Source organism: Squalius cephalus (genome assembly GCF_949319135.1).
Source record: "Squalius cephalus genome assembly, chromosome: 9".
Taxonomy (NCBI): Eukaryota; Metazoa; Chordata; class Actinopteri; order Cypriniformes; family Leuciscidae; genus Squalius; species Squalius cephalus.
Genome location: NC_137130.1, coordinates 28,389,264 through 28,404,825, shown reverse-complemented (window position 1 = coordinate 28,404,825; position 15,562 = coordinate 28,389,264). Strand labels below are relative to the sequence as shown.

General features: G+C 37.7%; 1 protein-coding gene across 6 annotated transcripts in view; it reads left to right on the top strand.

The window, feature by feature from the left end:
* Positions 1 to 6,595: 6,595 nt before the first annotated feature.
* Positions 6,596 to 15,562, top strand: part of pde9aa (phosphodiesterase 9aa) — a 25,568-nt gene continuing 16,601 nt past the window's right edge. For all 6 annotated transcript variants that reach the window (XM_079880879.1, XM_079880881.1, XM_079880878.1 and 3 more), the window contains exons 1-6: positions 6,596 to 6,902; positions 11,308 to 11,378; positions 11,462 to 11,539; positions 12,295 to 12,338; positions 13,701 to 13,755; positions 13,917 to 13,987. In XM_079880879.1, coding sequence (XP_079737005.1) covers positions 6,840 to 6,902; positions 11,308 to 11,378; positions 11,462 to 11,539; positions 12,295 to 12,338; positions 13,701 to 13,755; positions 13,917 to 13,987 — 382 coding nt within the window. In that variant the 5' untranslated portion in view covers positions 6,596 to 6,839. The remainder of the gene's footprint in view (positions 6,903 to 11,307; positions 11,379 to 11,461; positions 11,540 to 12,294; positions 12,339 to 13,700; positions 13,756 to 13,916; positions 13,988 to 15,562) is intronic.

Below are 15,562 nucleotides of genomic sequence, written 5' to 3'. Positions count from 1 at the left end.
CTGAACACAGCAATTTATGTAAGAATGGTTTAAGAAATATTTACACCGACATTTGTTCTGCTCGTGTTTAATAAGCTAGGCCGATAGAGCGTATAGCTGATTATCAGTTTATGTATGTATGTATATATATATATGTAAGCTAAATCTATAATATATTATTATTCTCATCCGCCTTTCTATGAACCAAAGCCAATCTTGTCAGTCATTGAGATTTTTTTTTTATATTTTTGAGCTGTTCTACGAATCCCCTGATATGACATGGTGGTGGAAAAAATATGGGATGGGAGGGGGGAAAAAATGCTTTTGTGTTCCCTAGCACAAGTTTTGCATTCCCCGAGAAGCTCGCAAAATTTTGCCGTCCTTCAAGAAACGTTTCGTTACCTCGCGAAAAACTCGAAAGTTTTGCCGTCCCTCGAGAAACTTTGCGTTACCTCGCGAAGAACTCACGCAAAGTTTCTCGGGGAATGCAAAACATATCATTTTTTCTTCCCATCTCAAAAGAATTTTCATCGCCATGTCCCTTAAGAGGTTTTGTAGTTTTCTGTGTCTTATTGTGGTGACGTCAAAGGTTCTTATCCTGTGTTTGTATATAGGAGATCCACTAGGTGATTCAGCCATATGACAAATTATTATATATATATATATATATATATATATATATATATATATATATATATATATTATTTTTGGGGGTATTAGAGCAGGGGTCTCCAATCCTGCTTCTGTCCTGCAGAGTTTAGTTCTGACTTGCCTCAACACACCTGACTGGAAGTTTCTAGTAACCCAATGTAGAACTTGATTGGTTCAGGTGTGTTTAATTGGGGTTGGAGCTGAACTCTGCAGGACAGTGGCCCTCCAGGACCGAGTTTGGACACCCCTGTATTAGAGACTTTCACTGCTGGCCTGTGACTTAATGAATAATCACTATGTTTTGAGTTATTATGAAAGAAGATTAGGAATTAGTTTTTATCTGACCACTGGTTACTATACATTCATATACAAACAAAAGTCAAGCTGTTCTATGTGAATAATACAATATATATCAACATTTGAATGTTTTCTCTGTAGGATAAAGTGTTTTAAAGTGCTTCTGTTGCCAGGTTCAGAATGTTCACATCAAGATCAGTCTGTATGATATAAATCAGTGTGAGCGAACCAAAAGAGTCTCCTTGACTGTAATTGTATGTGCGCATTTAGGACCCGCACCTGCCTCTGCAGCTATAAATATTTAAAGTGTCTATTTGAATGTTCAGGTTACTGTGGGATTGTGTCGTTCTGCAGAGCTAGAGGCACATGTAGATGTTTGCTGTAAAGCTGGACCTCTTACGTAATCATGCGTTTAGCACGTGTGCATTTGCCCTTATAGGACAACATACTAGGTGATTGAATGTATATGTATAATTTATGGGTAGTACCTTGGTGTAATGAGATAAAATACATTGTGCCTTTTTTTCTATTTGCTTTTTTTGTATAGGGATATGTCTTTTGGAGTGTTCATTTTTAAGTTATTGTCAGCTACTTTACAGAATCCTGTGGAGCAAATAGAGATTTGGGAATTATCTGTATTATGTTGCTGTGTGTACACATAGGACATTTTGAATAAAGCAAACACAAGGCATGAAGTCTTTCTTTTTTTTGTGACGGTGCAAAAAAATACACTCACACTTTATGGATAAAAATGATTGGGACACACCTCTTAATTCTTGAATCCAGACCCATTGCCACAGGTGTATAAAATCATGCACCGTCTGCGGCTGTGTCTGAAATCGCCCCCTATACCCTTAAATTGGGCACTATTTGTGGGAACAGCTATTTGTAGTGGTGTCCGAGTGCACTCATTCAATCCCACAATGCACTGCAATAACGAGTGTCCAACCGATGTTCGCTCAAAGGTTAGAGAATACCCATAATGCACTGTGAGAGTCATGCTGAATGAATTCCCTCGTCTGACCAGAAGATTGCGTCCGCAGCGTAATCATCCATTCATTTTACAAACCGCTGGTCCAATGTGGGTACAGCGTAATATCACACGGGTAGGCTATAAATTCCTTTTTGATTGATTAAGTTGTTTAATTATGATTTATATATGCTAGTTTCCATGACTGAGTTCAAGATAAATCTTTTCATCACTACTGGAGCTGCCAGTTTGCTAAGTTTCAAATGATTATTTAAACCGCAAGCAAAAACTATGCAAAAGCGGCAGCCCTTCCGGCGCACTCAGTGTCCGAATTCACACACTCGTTTTCATTCACTCCTTCAAGGACTACACTATTCCCTACATTACATTACGGAGTAATGTAGGGAATAGTGAATGGGGGCGAAGTGGAAGCATTTAGGAACAGCAGCAACTCTGCCATGAAACACAAGACCACGTAAAGTCACAGAGCGGTTCACCGAGAGCTGAGGAGCATGGTGTGTAAAAATCGCCTACGCTGAAGAGTTCCAAACACTGGCATTAATATCAGCACAAAAACTGCGGCGGGAGCTTCATGGAATGGGTTTCCATGGCCGGGCAGCAGCATGCAAGCCGCCACTGGACTCTGGAGCAGCGGAAACGTTTTCTGTGGAGTGACGAATCACGCTTCTGTATTTTGAAGTCTGATGGGCGAATTTGGGTTTGGCAGAAACCAGTTGAACATGACCTGTCTGACTGCATTGTGCTGAAGGCGGTGGATTGGAATCCACTGCTGCTTCAATGCATATGTAATGAGTGATTATAATCAAGGTATTAATCAATATTTTTCCTTCTAAATATCAAATGGGTTGAATGACTTCTCTGGAGATTTTACTTTGTTATAGAAGTTACCAGTGGTATTACTGAAATGTTCTTTTCACGTATTCTTTAATGTCTGTATTTGATATCTGAATGCAGTAACAGTGCTTGCTTATTTAGTCCGGTTTCCAGAAATGAAATAGGGACTTGTTTTGTGTTTGAGAAAGGTCTTCAACGTGTTAAAACATATAGGGGTCATTGAAGCCAATAGTTTAAGGGATCATTTCTTTGTTAAAGTCTTACTTTCCAGTCAGACTAAAGTGTAGCTCTCCTTCAGAGAAAAAACATATTATCTTGATGTTTTGGGAAAACTCTCCTGTGTATAGTTAGAGCCTGGCCAAATCCAACCTTGGAAAAGCTGTGTGTCGGTGTGTGTGTTAGTCTTTTTTGTTACAGGTTAAGGAACCACTGGCATTATTGCAGATTGACTGACTTGTTCTGGACATGTTGGCGCCCAGCAACCCAAATCTGCGACCTGGAAGGTCACGGCGTGCCTAACTTCAGGGTCCGAGTGTCAGCTGCATAATTGATGGAGATATGCTTCCGTCTATCTGTATATGTGTGGAAAATTACTATGTTTATCTTTTTCTTAGCCAATGAGAATCATTCAACCTCAATCATTCTACGTCAAAGCAAGGACGCAGCTTAGACCTTGGTGAAGGGTATAACTGCTGTGATCTTTGTAACTGTAAGCGTGGCGGCCTACGAACTCCTGTGTGAGTCTTGAAGCTGAACTTCTGCTGATGAAACTGCAAACTATCTTCAGTAAAACTTTTATTCAATTTATTATAATTCTGACTCCGGGTCTTCTTTCAAACATCTGGTCCTTGGTTCCTAAACTGTTACCCCCTGACAGTGCCTACTGTAAAATTTGGTGGAGGGGGAATAATGGTATGGGGCTTTTTTTCAGGCTATGCCCCTTACTTCCAGTGAAGGGAAATCTTAATGCTTCAGCACACCAAGACTTACTGGACACTGCTATGCTTCCAACTTTGTTGGAACATTTTTGGAAAGGCCCTTTTCTATTCCAGTTTGGGGAATATAGTGCACAAACCACGTTCTATAAAGACATGGTTGGATGAGATTTGTGTAGAAGGACTTGACTGGTCATCATATAGCCCTGACCTCAACCCCATCCAGCATCTTTGGGTTTAACTGTAATGTAGATTGTGAGCCAGGCCTTCTCTTCCAACATCAGTGCCTGACCTCACAAATGCTCTGGATGAATGGGCAAAAATTCCCACAGAAACCCAAAACTCCAAAATCTTGTTGAAAACCCTTTCCAGAAGAGTGGAGGCTACTTTTTACTAAATAAATTAATAAATGACCAGTCGAGCTGTAGATAATAAGACATTATACAGCCACACCACACAGACACCGGTTTCATCTTAAGAAGTCAGTGTGAGTCATCGAGTGCTTTGAGTGTCCATGTGCAGGTGACACGTCATGAGTGCACACATACACAGACAGGTGGCAGTCAGTCAATGGCAACAAAACAGATACAATACAGAGTCTATGTTTGGAAGGATAAGTAGGCTACTCCATGGTGGGTGAATTCATACATGAATATAATTGAGTATAATGAGTGTGTTTCAGAGATCGGGTCCTTACAGTTTAACAGATGATTCATTTGATTTGCCACAGGGAATCACACGCCTCCCCTGAATGACTCCAGCGCTGAACCCCGTCTGTTCATTTTGCCACCTCATCGCCCACAACCCAGACTCACCTTCATGAATTCTTTATTCTGCCATCACGTGTACCAGCAGTTCTCACATTATGTTAGGGTTATTCCCGTTATGCCTTTTAAACTTAATAAAAAAAAATTTTATGTTAAAGGCCCTTCTGTAGTCAATCATTTTATCCCTTAAAACTAATCTTTGATCACCAAAATGACTATTTAAATCTTCATGCCTTAAAATAGTTTGAATGTAACTCTGCACCCTTGCCTCATTTAGTAAAAGCGGTTCTATGAATATGCTAATTAGCCCCGCCTCCACTCACTAACACCAGCTTAGAGATCCACTCGCTGACGATCACACGTTGACCTGATTGGTTACAAGGGTAGTTCATGACGTCATAAACACCAGCGATTTCAAAATGCATTTTCGAGATTGTCTTTGGTTCACTGGAGTTTTAAGGAGAAAATACTCAGCAATGGTGGTTACTTATGACTACATGGTTTGTCTTGTAAAAACACCACATAGACATATAAACAACATTAATCATTTATTTTTTTACCACAGGAGGGTGTTTAAGAATTAATTTTGTGCTGATATTCTTTACAACTACCAATGATGTCACTTCCTGGAGGATGTCATTGACGGTAGTTCATTTAGAAAATACATTTCTAATGCACAAAATTGTACAATAAAGGGAAGGACTCACATGTTGGAGAGTTATATTGAGTACACAGAAAAACAATCTGATTAAATATATTTTAAAACATTATTTTAAACAAATTGATCACAGCTACAATTGCAACTTTTGGCCCTCTATCTGTTGAAAGAGAACGGAAGAACATTGTTTTGGTTGCTTCAGTTCTGCTCATCTGCGCGGATGAATGTGATTCAAGGCACCGGTGAACAAATGGGTGCATCTCATCAGAGCGGATTGACATGGTTTGTTTTTACAACGGTGATTTTACGGAGGCTTGCCGTTTTCAATGATCCATGGTCAGTTTTCTTGTTCGTTAAAGGGGTGGTTGATTATGATTTCACTTTTTAAACTTTAATTAGTGTGTATTGTTGCTGTTTGAGCATAAACAACATCTGCAAAGTTACAATGCTCAAAGTTCAAAGCAAAGGGAGATATTTGCTTTTAAAGAAATTGCTTTTTAAGGACTACAACAAACAGCTGGTAGGGACTACACACATTTCTCCAGGGTTAGTGACATCACCAACCCTAGAATTTAAATAAACCCCGCCCCCGGAACACGATTTATAGATTAGCATGACAGAATATGCTAATCAATGACTAGAAGATAACTACACATAAGCTACATAAATTCACCAACTAACCATTCAGAAACGTCCTGTTGTATTCTACATGTTGTCACTTCTTCTTGAGTCTCTCCATCATTGTCTGAATCCGGTTTGAACATAAAAGGCTAAAAGTTTTTGAAATATTCAGTGCATGTCTGTGTGAGTGGTGCAAGCTCTTGAAGCTCCGCCCCCTGTGCCACGAGCAGCAGCTCATTTGCATTTAAAGGAACAGACACAGAATGGTGCGTTTTTGCTCACCCTCAAAAAGTGACAATTTTAACATGCTATATAAAAATGTATGTGGGGTATTTTGAGCTAAAATTTCACATACACACTCTGGGGACATCAGAGACTTATTTTACATCTTGTGAAAAGGGCATTATACCACCCCTTTAATTGACAATTGTTTCAGCTACTCACAGCCAGAGCTACTTTTCGCACAGTAAATGGCGTAGTATGCAATTTCCCGCGAGATCTGACCCGACAGCTCTCAAATATTATGTTTACAAAGTGTATTTTGATAAAGGCACATTTGGAAAAAACAAACACACATTTGTTGCACTTTCTCAGTAATAACATTTTGGAATGCCATAATCTGATAAATTAGCCGTTTTTCGTGGCTATTCTAATAAATTAGCAGTTTTTCGTGGCAAAATCTACTAAGAAAATAAGTGAAATTACTTTCACATTTATGTTTACTTCATATTAGAAAACGAACTAGGTTGTGACATCTTATGGAATAAAAAAAAATGCGAGTTTAATATTTCAGCCATAATACGCATAGGCTACATCTGCATGCATGACCCTTTTGGGTTCACACAATGCATCCTCGCGCGTTCTTAGGGCTCGGTTACTATGGAGATCATAAGGGGAGCGCGTGCTTTTCTTCTCTTTTTGCGCGTGCACTAGTGGGAGGGAAGGTGGGGGGCGATGAGTTGAGAGATCAGTGGCAATGAGCACACTGCGTTATTAAATCTCTTCCATTCCACAGAAACAGTCATAACTTTACCTTAGGTCGGTCACGGAGGCACTGCACGGAAGCCGGTAGTCCAGGGCCGCGTCCGGAGCTAGAGTGGAGCGAGATGGGCAGCGCGTCTTCGGCGTATCGGGTGATATACCTGGACGTGGAGGGACGGAGTCAGAAGGTAAACGCTCGAGAGACGCGCAACTCTCACCACATGCATGGCATTGTGTTGGGGAAAAGACTGCACAGTATAACGAACGGACTGTTTTTCGAAAGTTAAAAGCTATTTTATTATATGTCGGTTCATGTTTATGTGTATTATGTATGTTTTTTTTGTTTTTTGTTTTTTTGTGCTAACTGAAGGATATTCAGTGATTGAACACAATGGCACAATGAAAACACAATGATTTCTCTAAAACTGGTTTGTTGTGTGTAAAGGATTTTAAAATTTTCCATTCTCTTTTGGTAAACTATTATACACTAATTCTGTGCAGTTATTTTAGGCCTACACACACACACACACACACACACACACACACACACACACACACACACACATATATATATATATATATATATATATATATATATATTAAAATGAACTATAATTTCATAAAAAGTCAGAATAAAACAAAATTAAATTAACAACTCCACTTAATGCAAACCTTTTAAGGACTAGTGTCTCTTTTTAATCACTTTATCTTTTGTTTTGATTGGTTTATTAGCAGAACAATCTTTAATATTGAACCCTGTTACCATGCTTTTATTCCAGAAACAACTGAAAATCGATATTTGAGAACTAGAGAAAATTTAATTCAAAATTTAAATTTACAGAAGAATGTTCAATTCTCTTTTTAATGAACAACTTTTTGTGTCTTGACCTTGATGAGTAAAAGCTAAACTGTGAAGCTGTCAATGCTGTTATTTTAAAGTACATCCTTGCACATTTCAGTTAAATTCAATTCACATTTATTTGTATAGCGCTTTTCACAATACACATGTTTCAAAGCAGCTTAACAGAAAATGCATGTCTACATTACAGTGATCTGTTATCAGCAGTGACTGTGTCCAAGTTATGTATTTCAGATATGTATACAAATCACACAGTTAGTAATGTATTAACTTAAGGCAGAAACAATGAGCTTATTGAAGTAATGAAAACATGTTTGTTAAATGATTAGGATAGAAAAAATGTAGCCTTGGTGCATGTTAAAAAGTTTACATTTTCCCATTACAATGTGCAATTTAGTTCTTAAAGATATTCGCTTAAAGAGTGTTTAAAAGAAATTTACTTGAAAACTCACCTTTTCAAAATGGAAAACCCAGAAATTGATTCGACTATATGGCTCTTGGAGATTATTGATGTTACATTATAGGTTTTCTGTTTTTGCATTTGCTCTCAATTTTGCGCTGCGTCCCAATTCGCCTACTTGTACTATGCCCTAAAAGTATGTACTTTTGTGAAGAAAAGGTAGGCTACATACTTTTGAGTGTGTACCAGAATAGTAGGCAAGCTGGGACGTACTACATCCTCATAATTGCGTCTTTAACGGACAGCTGTCAATCATCTTGTCACAGTTAAAATCCTCCACATTCAAATCATTTAATCTCCTACCGTTTCGGAGAGAAATGTAGGAGCACGTTGATCTGCCAGTCGTGAGTCTTTCATGCGGAGAGGAGACTCTCCTCCGCAGTTTGCATAATGATGCATGACCAAACGTATCTTTACAAAAGTTCACAATGCTGTTTCAGATGAAATATAATGTGGATAACATTGAATAAATCCCTTTTCGTCAGGTTAGATACTGATCATTAATCACTCAAAGCCCTTTATCTAAACCTTTATCTCACATCTGTCATGTTTGTAGTTTTTTACACTTTTTACCGGAAAAAGTAGACCATCCGGGTATCATTTGAATACTTATTTCAACATGCTACGATTTGGGACACACTAATTCTAATTTAGGATGGATATGCGAATTAAGACGCAGCAATAGTCTATATGAATCATTTTTCATCATTTTCCCTGATCTGCATTTGTGAATTGTACATTTCCTCTTCCACTGTTACTCACACACTCTTTATTAGTTAATCATTTTAATTAGTTTTCACACATTACTCTGTATGTGATGCTTCGCCACGTTATAAAACTCAGCAAGTATCATGTTTTCTAGAGTCTGTCTCAATTCTGTCAAGAGGTTGTAAGTGAACAGCTGGTCTGATTTCCTTTAAAAAAAATTCTAATTAACTAGATAAGACATGGCTGATATATAATCAGTTCATTTACAGGTATCCAAGTGACAGTCAGTTGTTATCGTCTGACTGCTGTATGTTTGATGGTCACACTTTATATTAAGTGTCATAACTACTACGGCGTGTAATTGCACTATACATTATCCTGTTAAATTAATGGGGAACAAATGACTGGTTGCCAGAAATTCACTGTAAAAATACAAAGACAATGTTTCAGGTATTAAAGGATGACATATTGGTGCCTTTATATTTTACAACATTTAAACATATTTGAAAAACATGTTTCTATATGCCTAGTATGACCTTGATTATAGCTGTTTAAGGTTTGTTGAATTTGGGTTTGAGGTAAACTGTAGGACAGTGGACCTCCTGGAGCAGGATTGGACACCCCTGCATAATGAAAAAAGAAGTACATCGAAGTTAAAAAAAATTATGTGACCAAATAATTAATTGCAACAAATTAGTGTGCTTTGCATACATTAGAGTAATATCAGGGTTTTGTTCTATTACAAATGCGCATCTGCTCGCCATTGTTCAGCTTTGGCAATGGGACAAAAACGAAATAATCAGCATATAAAAGCCTAGAACACAATGCAAAACAAAAGGACATTTTAATGAGCAGATCTGTGTGTATCCACTCCACTATCCACTCACACCTTCTGCACACATATTACAGGAGGAGTGGCGAATTGTGCACGACTAGTGCAACTATGTCTCCGGGCCTTTTTCGAAAATCTCACATAGTCCTTCGAAGCTGCTAGAAACTTCTCTCCACTGCTAAAATTAAGCTAATAAAGCTGATTTATTTTTGCTCTGTGATTGGTGGTACATCATTTTATTGTCTCTATTCTCCAAGGTTGTTAGTTGCGGCTTTTATGTTTCATCTTTGACGAAGTGCTCCATTAGAAGCTCTTTTTTAGACACTAATAAGTATTTCTCATATCTCTGAACTCAGAACCTGCAGTCGGATTATAGGGAACAATTCCCCCTTTCTCTCTCTTTCTCCCACTCTTTTGCTCATTCTCATCTGTCTTTCGAGCACTAAGTCTTATTATAGTTCTCTCTCTTTTTTCCTCTGTCTGTCAGCTGCACCCCCTTCATTGTCTTTTTGTGTGTTTGTCACCTGTTTTTGCCGTGTCTGCTGCATGTGTTGTAAGTGGTTCAGAGGACTCAGGGTCAGGACTCACACTACATGCGAATGATGGATGTCAGCACTTGGCCTTGGCTTTGTGCAGAGTCTCGAATAGTCAGTAAACTATCATCTGTAATGGTCAGCATCATAAATAGAAACCAGGAAGATAATCATAGTCACACTGATTCTACCATGTATGATTTTAAAGAAAAAGTTGTGTTTTTTTTAAAAGCAATCATTGTATTTTTTTAAAAAAGGCGTTAAACTATTATTATATTATCTCTGTAATTACTTTTTCCTAATTTTGAAAGATTTCTGCTATTTTTGAGCTTGCTGCCCACACAGAATTTTTAATTTTAAGAAATTGTTCGTTGAACTTCTTCATAAGCGTGTAAAAATGATATTTTCAATTAATTTTGCATTTATTTCTACCATTTGTAATATTTTACAACAACAAACTGCTGTCCTTAATACTGTCCTTAATCATTACCATCATGCCATGCATTTTTGAAAATTCGCAGAATACATTATATTCGGTTTAAATGGAATGATAATGAAAAGTTATCAGAGAGCAGCAGAGAGAAAATAAGAAATGTGATTCATTTTATGATTTTGACATCACGGTCTGATGCTTTATTAGGTATCATTACCGAACTGTTTAGTGTTTGATCATTCTATTTCAGAAATAAATTAATTTTTAAATTCCATGTGAATTGTCATGTAACCTGTGTTGGCAAGTCCAAGGCTCCACATTTTTTCTGTCGCACACAATGATGTATGATGGTAATGACATTTTTCACTTTTTGGAGATAAACTTATTAATATAGTGCTTTACACGGATGAAGTTTCAAAGCAGCTTCACATTAATAAACAGAAAAAGAACTGTTGATGATCTAAAATACATCATATTTAAAGTCAGTTTCAGTGTTGATTCATTTCAGTTCAATAGCAGTGCCGATTTACTTCAAGTTAGTGTCTTTATCCAGCTCAATTCAGTCAAATTTTGTTCTCATTCGATCAAAAATTGCAGTTTCAGAACAGTTAAATCGATAATATTTTGAATATTAATTGTGTTTCAAACCCCATGATCAGATCTTTTAATCTTCAACATAGCATGAAGTTTTATTTTTCAAGTAGTCAAAAATGGCCCAAAGCAGATAGGTTCGTTTTAGAGACACTGAACAGACTTTGTGTTTCTCAGGTGGTTTTCAGCCGTTTCTGCAGCCCATGTGATATAAAGGAGTTATTCTGCACTGCCACAGGGCTCTCCAGGTACAGTATTATGCATGTGTGTGTGTGTGTGTGTGCACTTTTGAAGTGCTCCCATATTTAGTGAATGTGTCTGCTTCTGACAGGAACACAACCATTTCCCTTCTGGACTCAACAGGAGCAATGGTCTCCATCGACCCCACAATGCCAAACAACTCAGAGAGGTAACTTAGCAATCCATCCCATTCATAAACTTAAATTCAATGCTTTTTAACTTTAAAAGTGCCTTATACACATGCAGTGGACTTCTGAATCAGATTGACACACAAATGTCTAGGCCTAAACAACATTTAGTCAGAATCTCTACAGACCGATTTAATAGCAAATGATCCACCATAGAGTCATTTTCTTTATACGGACCTTTTTTTTTTCTTCAGGATAGCTCTGAAAAGTGATCTTAAAAAATAATACTCCCTATACTTTTTAGAGTATTTGAACTGTCTTAGCTTCCGGTCCCTGTTTTTGTGAACAGCAAACGCTAAATGGTAGAGATTTTATAATATAAAACCATTGATCCAATCTTTACACCAATTTGCAGACACACTCAGGGAAAAAATGGACACACATAAAACATAAAGACGCAGTTCAAACATTCAGAGGTGAGACGCCCAGTAAAGTAGTATACTGTCTGTGCCTTATCTGCTGGTTATATGGAGATCTGCCCTACATGCTAGACAAACAATGGATGGCGGCCAGAAAAAGATAAAGGGGAAGTCACTCTCTGAGAGTCTAAGTGTGTCCATTCACCGGTCACAATCACAACCGACTGCCAAAAGAGTAGACACCTTGGTTAGTAATGCTACAGAAAACAGCATCTCTCTAAAGAGTAACTTGACTGTCATTTAGGCAGAGGGGGGCATGTTTTAGCGTGGCGCCAACTGCTTTGTAATTACGTTTGTGTGTCCCGCTGTTTTTGAAGGTCACCGTACAAAGTGGTGCCCATAACTGGCGGACAACTTGCAGGTAAGTGTCAGATGTTCTGCATTTTATGTCATTTCACATACCCTAAATGTTTATGCATGTATAAATCATATGTTCAACACTGTGCTTTCACTGATGGTGTTTACATTCCGATCGAAATGGGAAAATGGGGTTTGTTTTATTATGAAGACTGAAAGAGCTCTAGAGTGATCACTCATATGTTCTCAAATCTCCATAAATGGAGTGTGTGGAAAGCTGCGTGTGAGCACAAGAGCGACTCCATTTATCATTGTGGGAACACTCCTGCAGCGGGGGTGGACTGCAGTCTTTTCAATCTATCTGTGTTATCGTGAGCAGAGAAGTGATTATAACTTTTTATTGATTTTAAAGCAAACTCAGATGTACAAATTCCTTTTTTTGGACAGATTCTCTGATTCATCTGCATTCCAAGGCTATTTCTCAGTAGATTTATTGTCAACGCCATGTAGTTTCTCTGCTTTGTTTTTCAATATCCCATCAGTTATGCACAAATACTGTGGGTAGTTTTGAAATAACATACTACCATGATACAGTTTCTGCAGTATATGCATTCTGTGCATAGGATGCACATTTTCTACGTGCATATTTTGCGACTATTTTGTGAAAATCTTCAGTATCAGAACACACTCTTATATTATTTGTGAAGAAAAAACACATGGAAAAATTTGAAAGTGTGTATGTTTATCAATTCTCACTCTATATAATTGTAAGTGTCAAGCCTTGTGTAAGAAGTCACAGTTTCTCTGATACAAGAATGTATATATATTTGGACTATTTGGAGATGTTACTGTTTATTGCAGGATGCTTCATTCATTGTACATGTATTGCTTATTTTATTAAAGGAACACGCCGACTTTTTGGGATTTTAACTTATTCACCATATCCCCCAGAGTTAGATAAGTCCATACATACCCTTTTCATCTTCGTGCATGCCGTAACTCTGTCTGACGTACCCACCGCTAGCCTAGCTTAGCACAAACACTGGAGGTAAACGGCTCCAGCTAGCATACTGCTCCCAATAAGTGACAAAATAACACATTCAAATCACAACATGTAAATGGGAAAATGTTGGCGTTATATTGTCACTTATTGGGAGCAGTATGCTAGCTGGAGCCATTTACCTCCAGTGTTTGTGCTAAGCTAGGCTAGCGGTGTGTGCGTCAGACAGAGTTACGGTACTGATGAGAAGGGTATGTATGGACTTATCTAACTCTAGGGGATATGGTGAATAAGCTAAAGTCCCAAAAAGTCAGCGTGTTCCTTTAAGGCTGACAGGAGGAAACACAGATATATAAAACTGTGAAATACATCATACATCAGTGTTTGGCCATGATTATGAATAAAAATTGTTTTCTCTTCTCTCAGATAAAGAGGAGCTTTTCCAGAATGTTCTGACCCAAGTGGCAGAGCAGTTCTCCAGGTATTGTCACCATCTCCGTTTCTGTATTTCATGTTGAATTTCTCAGCTAATTCACAATGAACTTCCTTTGATTGAATTTTGAATCGTTTGGTATTTCAAGGATGAATGATCTTTGTATATTTCTCTCCATCTGCAATGTCTGCCTCGCTGCTCTCCCCAAGGGCATTTAAAATCAACGAACTGAAGACTGAGGTGACGAATCGCCTAGCCATGCTGGAGAAGAGAGTGGAGTGTGAGTTTTAATCTGTTTTCACCCAATATCTTGTCCAGTGTTTTGCTAATGGACAGAAGGCTAGAATGGAAGGGCTGAACTTGACAAACAAGACACGATAAAATCTGCTCACAGTCATTTTGTAGCGCTTTTTAGTGAATTATAGATAACGTTCTGCTATACCCAGTGCAGATTTGAGGAAGTAGACATGTTTTGTGTTTGATTTATATAAGAGCTATTCCATACCACAACTAATATATAACTCAAATAGCCAATGATAGCTATTTATTTACACATATTAGGGATGTGTTCAATGACTAATTTCATAAACGTTTTGGTCGACTAGTCTAACCACCCAACCCGCCTTCATTGAAGCAACGTTACCCATTTTAGACATATTTATTTTAAACGTAGACTTTGTAAAAATATAAACATTAAATGTGCAAAATAAAATGTAAACGACTAGTATTTCGAAGTTGACTAGCAGCAACAGTATCGTTTAATCAACTAGTCAAATAATCTCGCACATCCCTAATACATATATCACGCCATTTGACATTGTCAAAAACCCTTACAGTAAAAAAAATAGTGTGGTTTTTTTTACATTTAACTCATTGTTTTAATGTTGTCAATGTTTTTTGTTTGTTTTTGCTGTTAGCAATGGGCTTAATTGTCATGAAAATAATGTCATCATTCAAAATAGGCTTAAATTTGGCAAAATATGATTTATTAATTATTTATTTATTCATTTATTCATTTAATATTTTGTTGTTGATGTTGAAATGAGACCTGGACATGTTTTTTTACATGTTTCATGTGATCCACCTCTTGGACGTCCTGTTGATGTGTTTTGTACCTCTAGCTCATCTGAAGTGTTCATTACACTACACTAACGCTTACTTTGTTGCGTTATTTGGCAAACTGTTTTCATCCAAAGTGAGTGACCTGGGGTTAAGTGCCTTGTTGAAGGCTAATAATTGTGATAGCGCTGTATGGATATAATGGGATCTCTCCAGCTCATAGTTTATTTAGCCATTTCTCTTTGGTTTCCAGCCCACTCATGTGCTTAGTTCTATTCAGCCACTCTGATAAGATTCTGTGGATAATATGTATTACTTTACTTTATGTGGTGTAGATTTCATTTTATATTTTTGTTCACTCACATATCATTCACATGTATAAGGCATGTATTTGTAAAGGAAAGTTATTCATTAGCCTTTCACACTGTATATTTTATACCCAGCTGAAGTGTCACGTGCATCCGACTATCAACAGAGCCTGTAAATTAACATACAGGTCACAGTTGTCAGGCTTCTGGGTGGATGAAGTAGGAGACGAACACGAAGATTATGAATTCCAAGGTTTTAATTCTCAATATTAAACAAATACAAACAAAAGGGAGCGTGTGCTCAGAACAATGAAAACCTGACATTCAACATTGACCGACAAGTGATGAGTGAACAGAAGGAACTTAAATACACAGACAGATGAACACAAGACAGGTGATGCAGATGATGATGATGACGAACAGGCGGGTAATGAAGGGAGTGAGTTCAGGTGTGGAAACAAGGAGGATTCTGGGAACTGTAGTGCAGA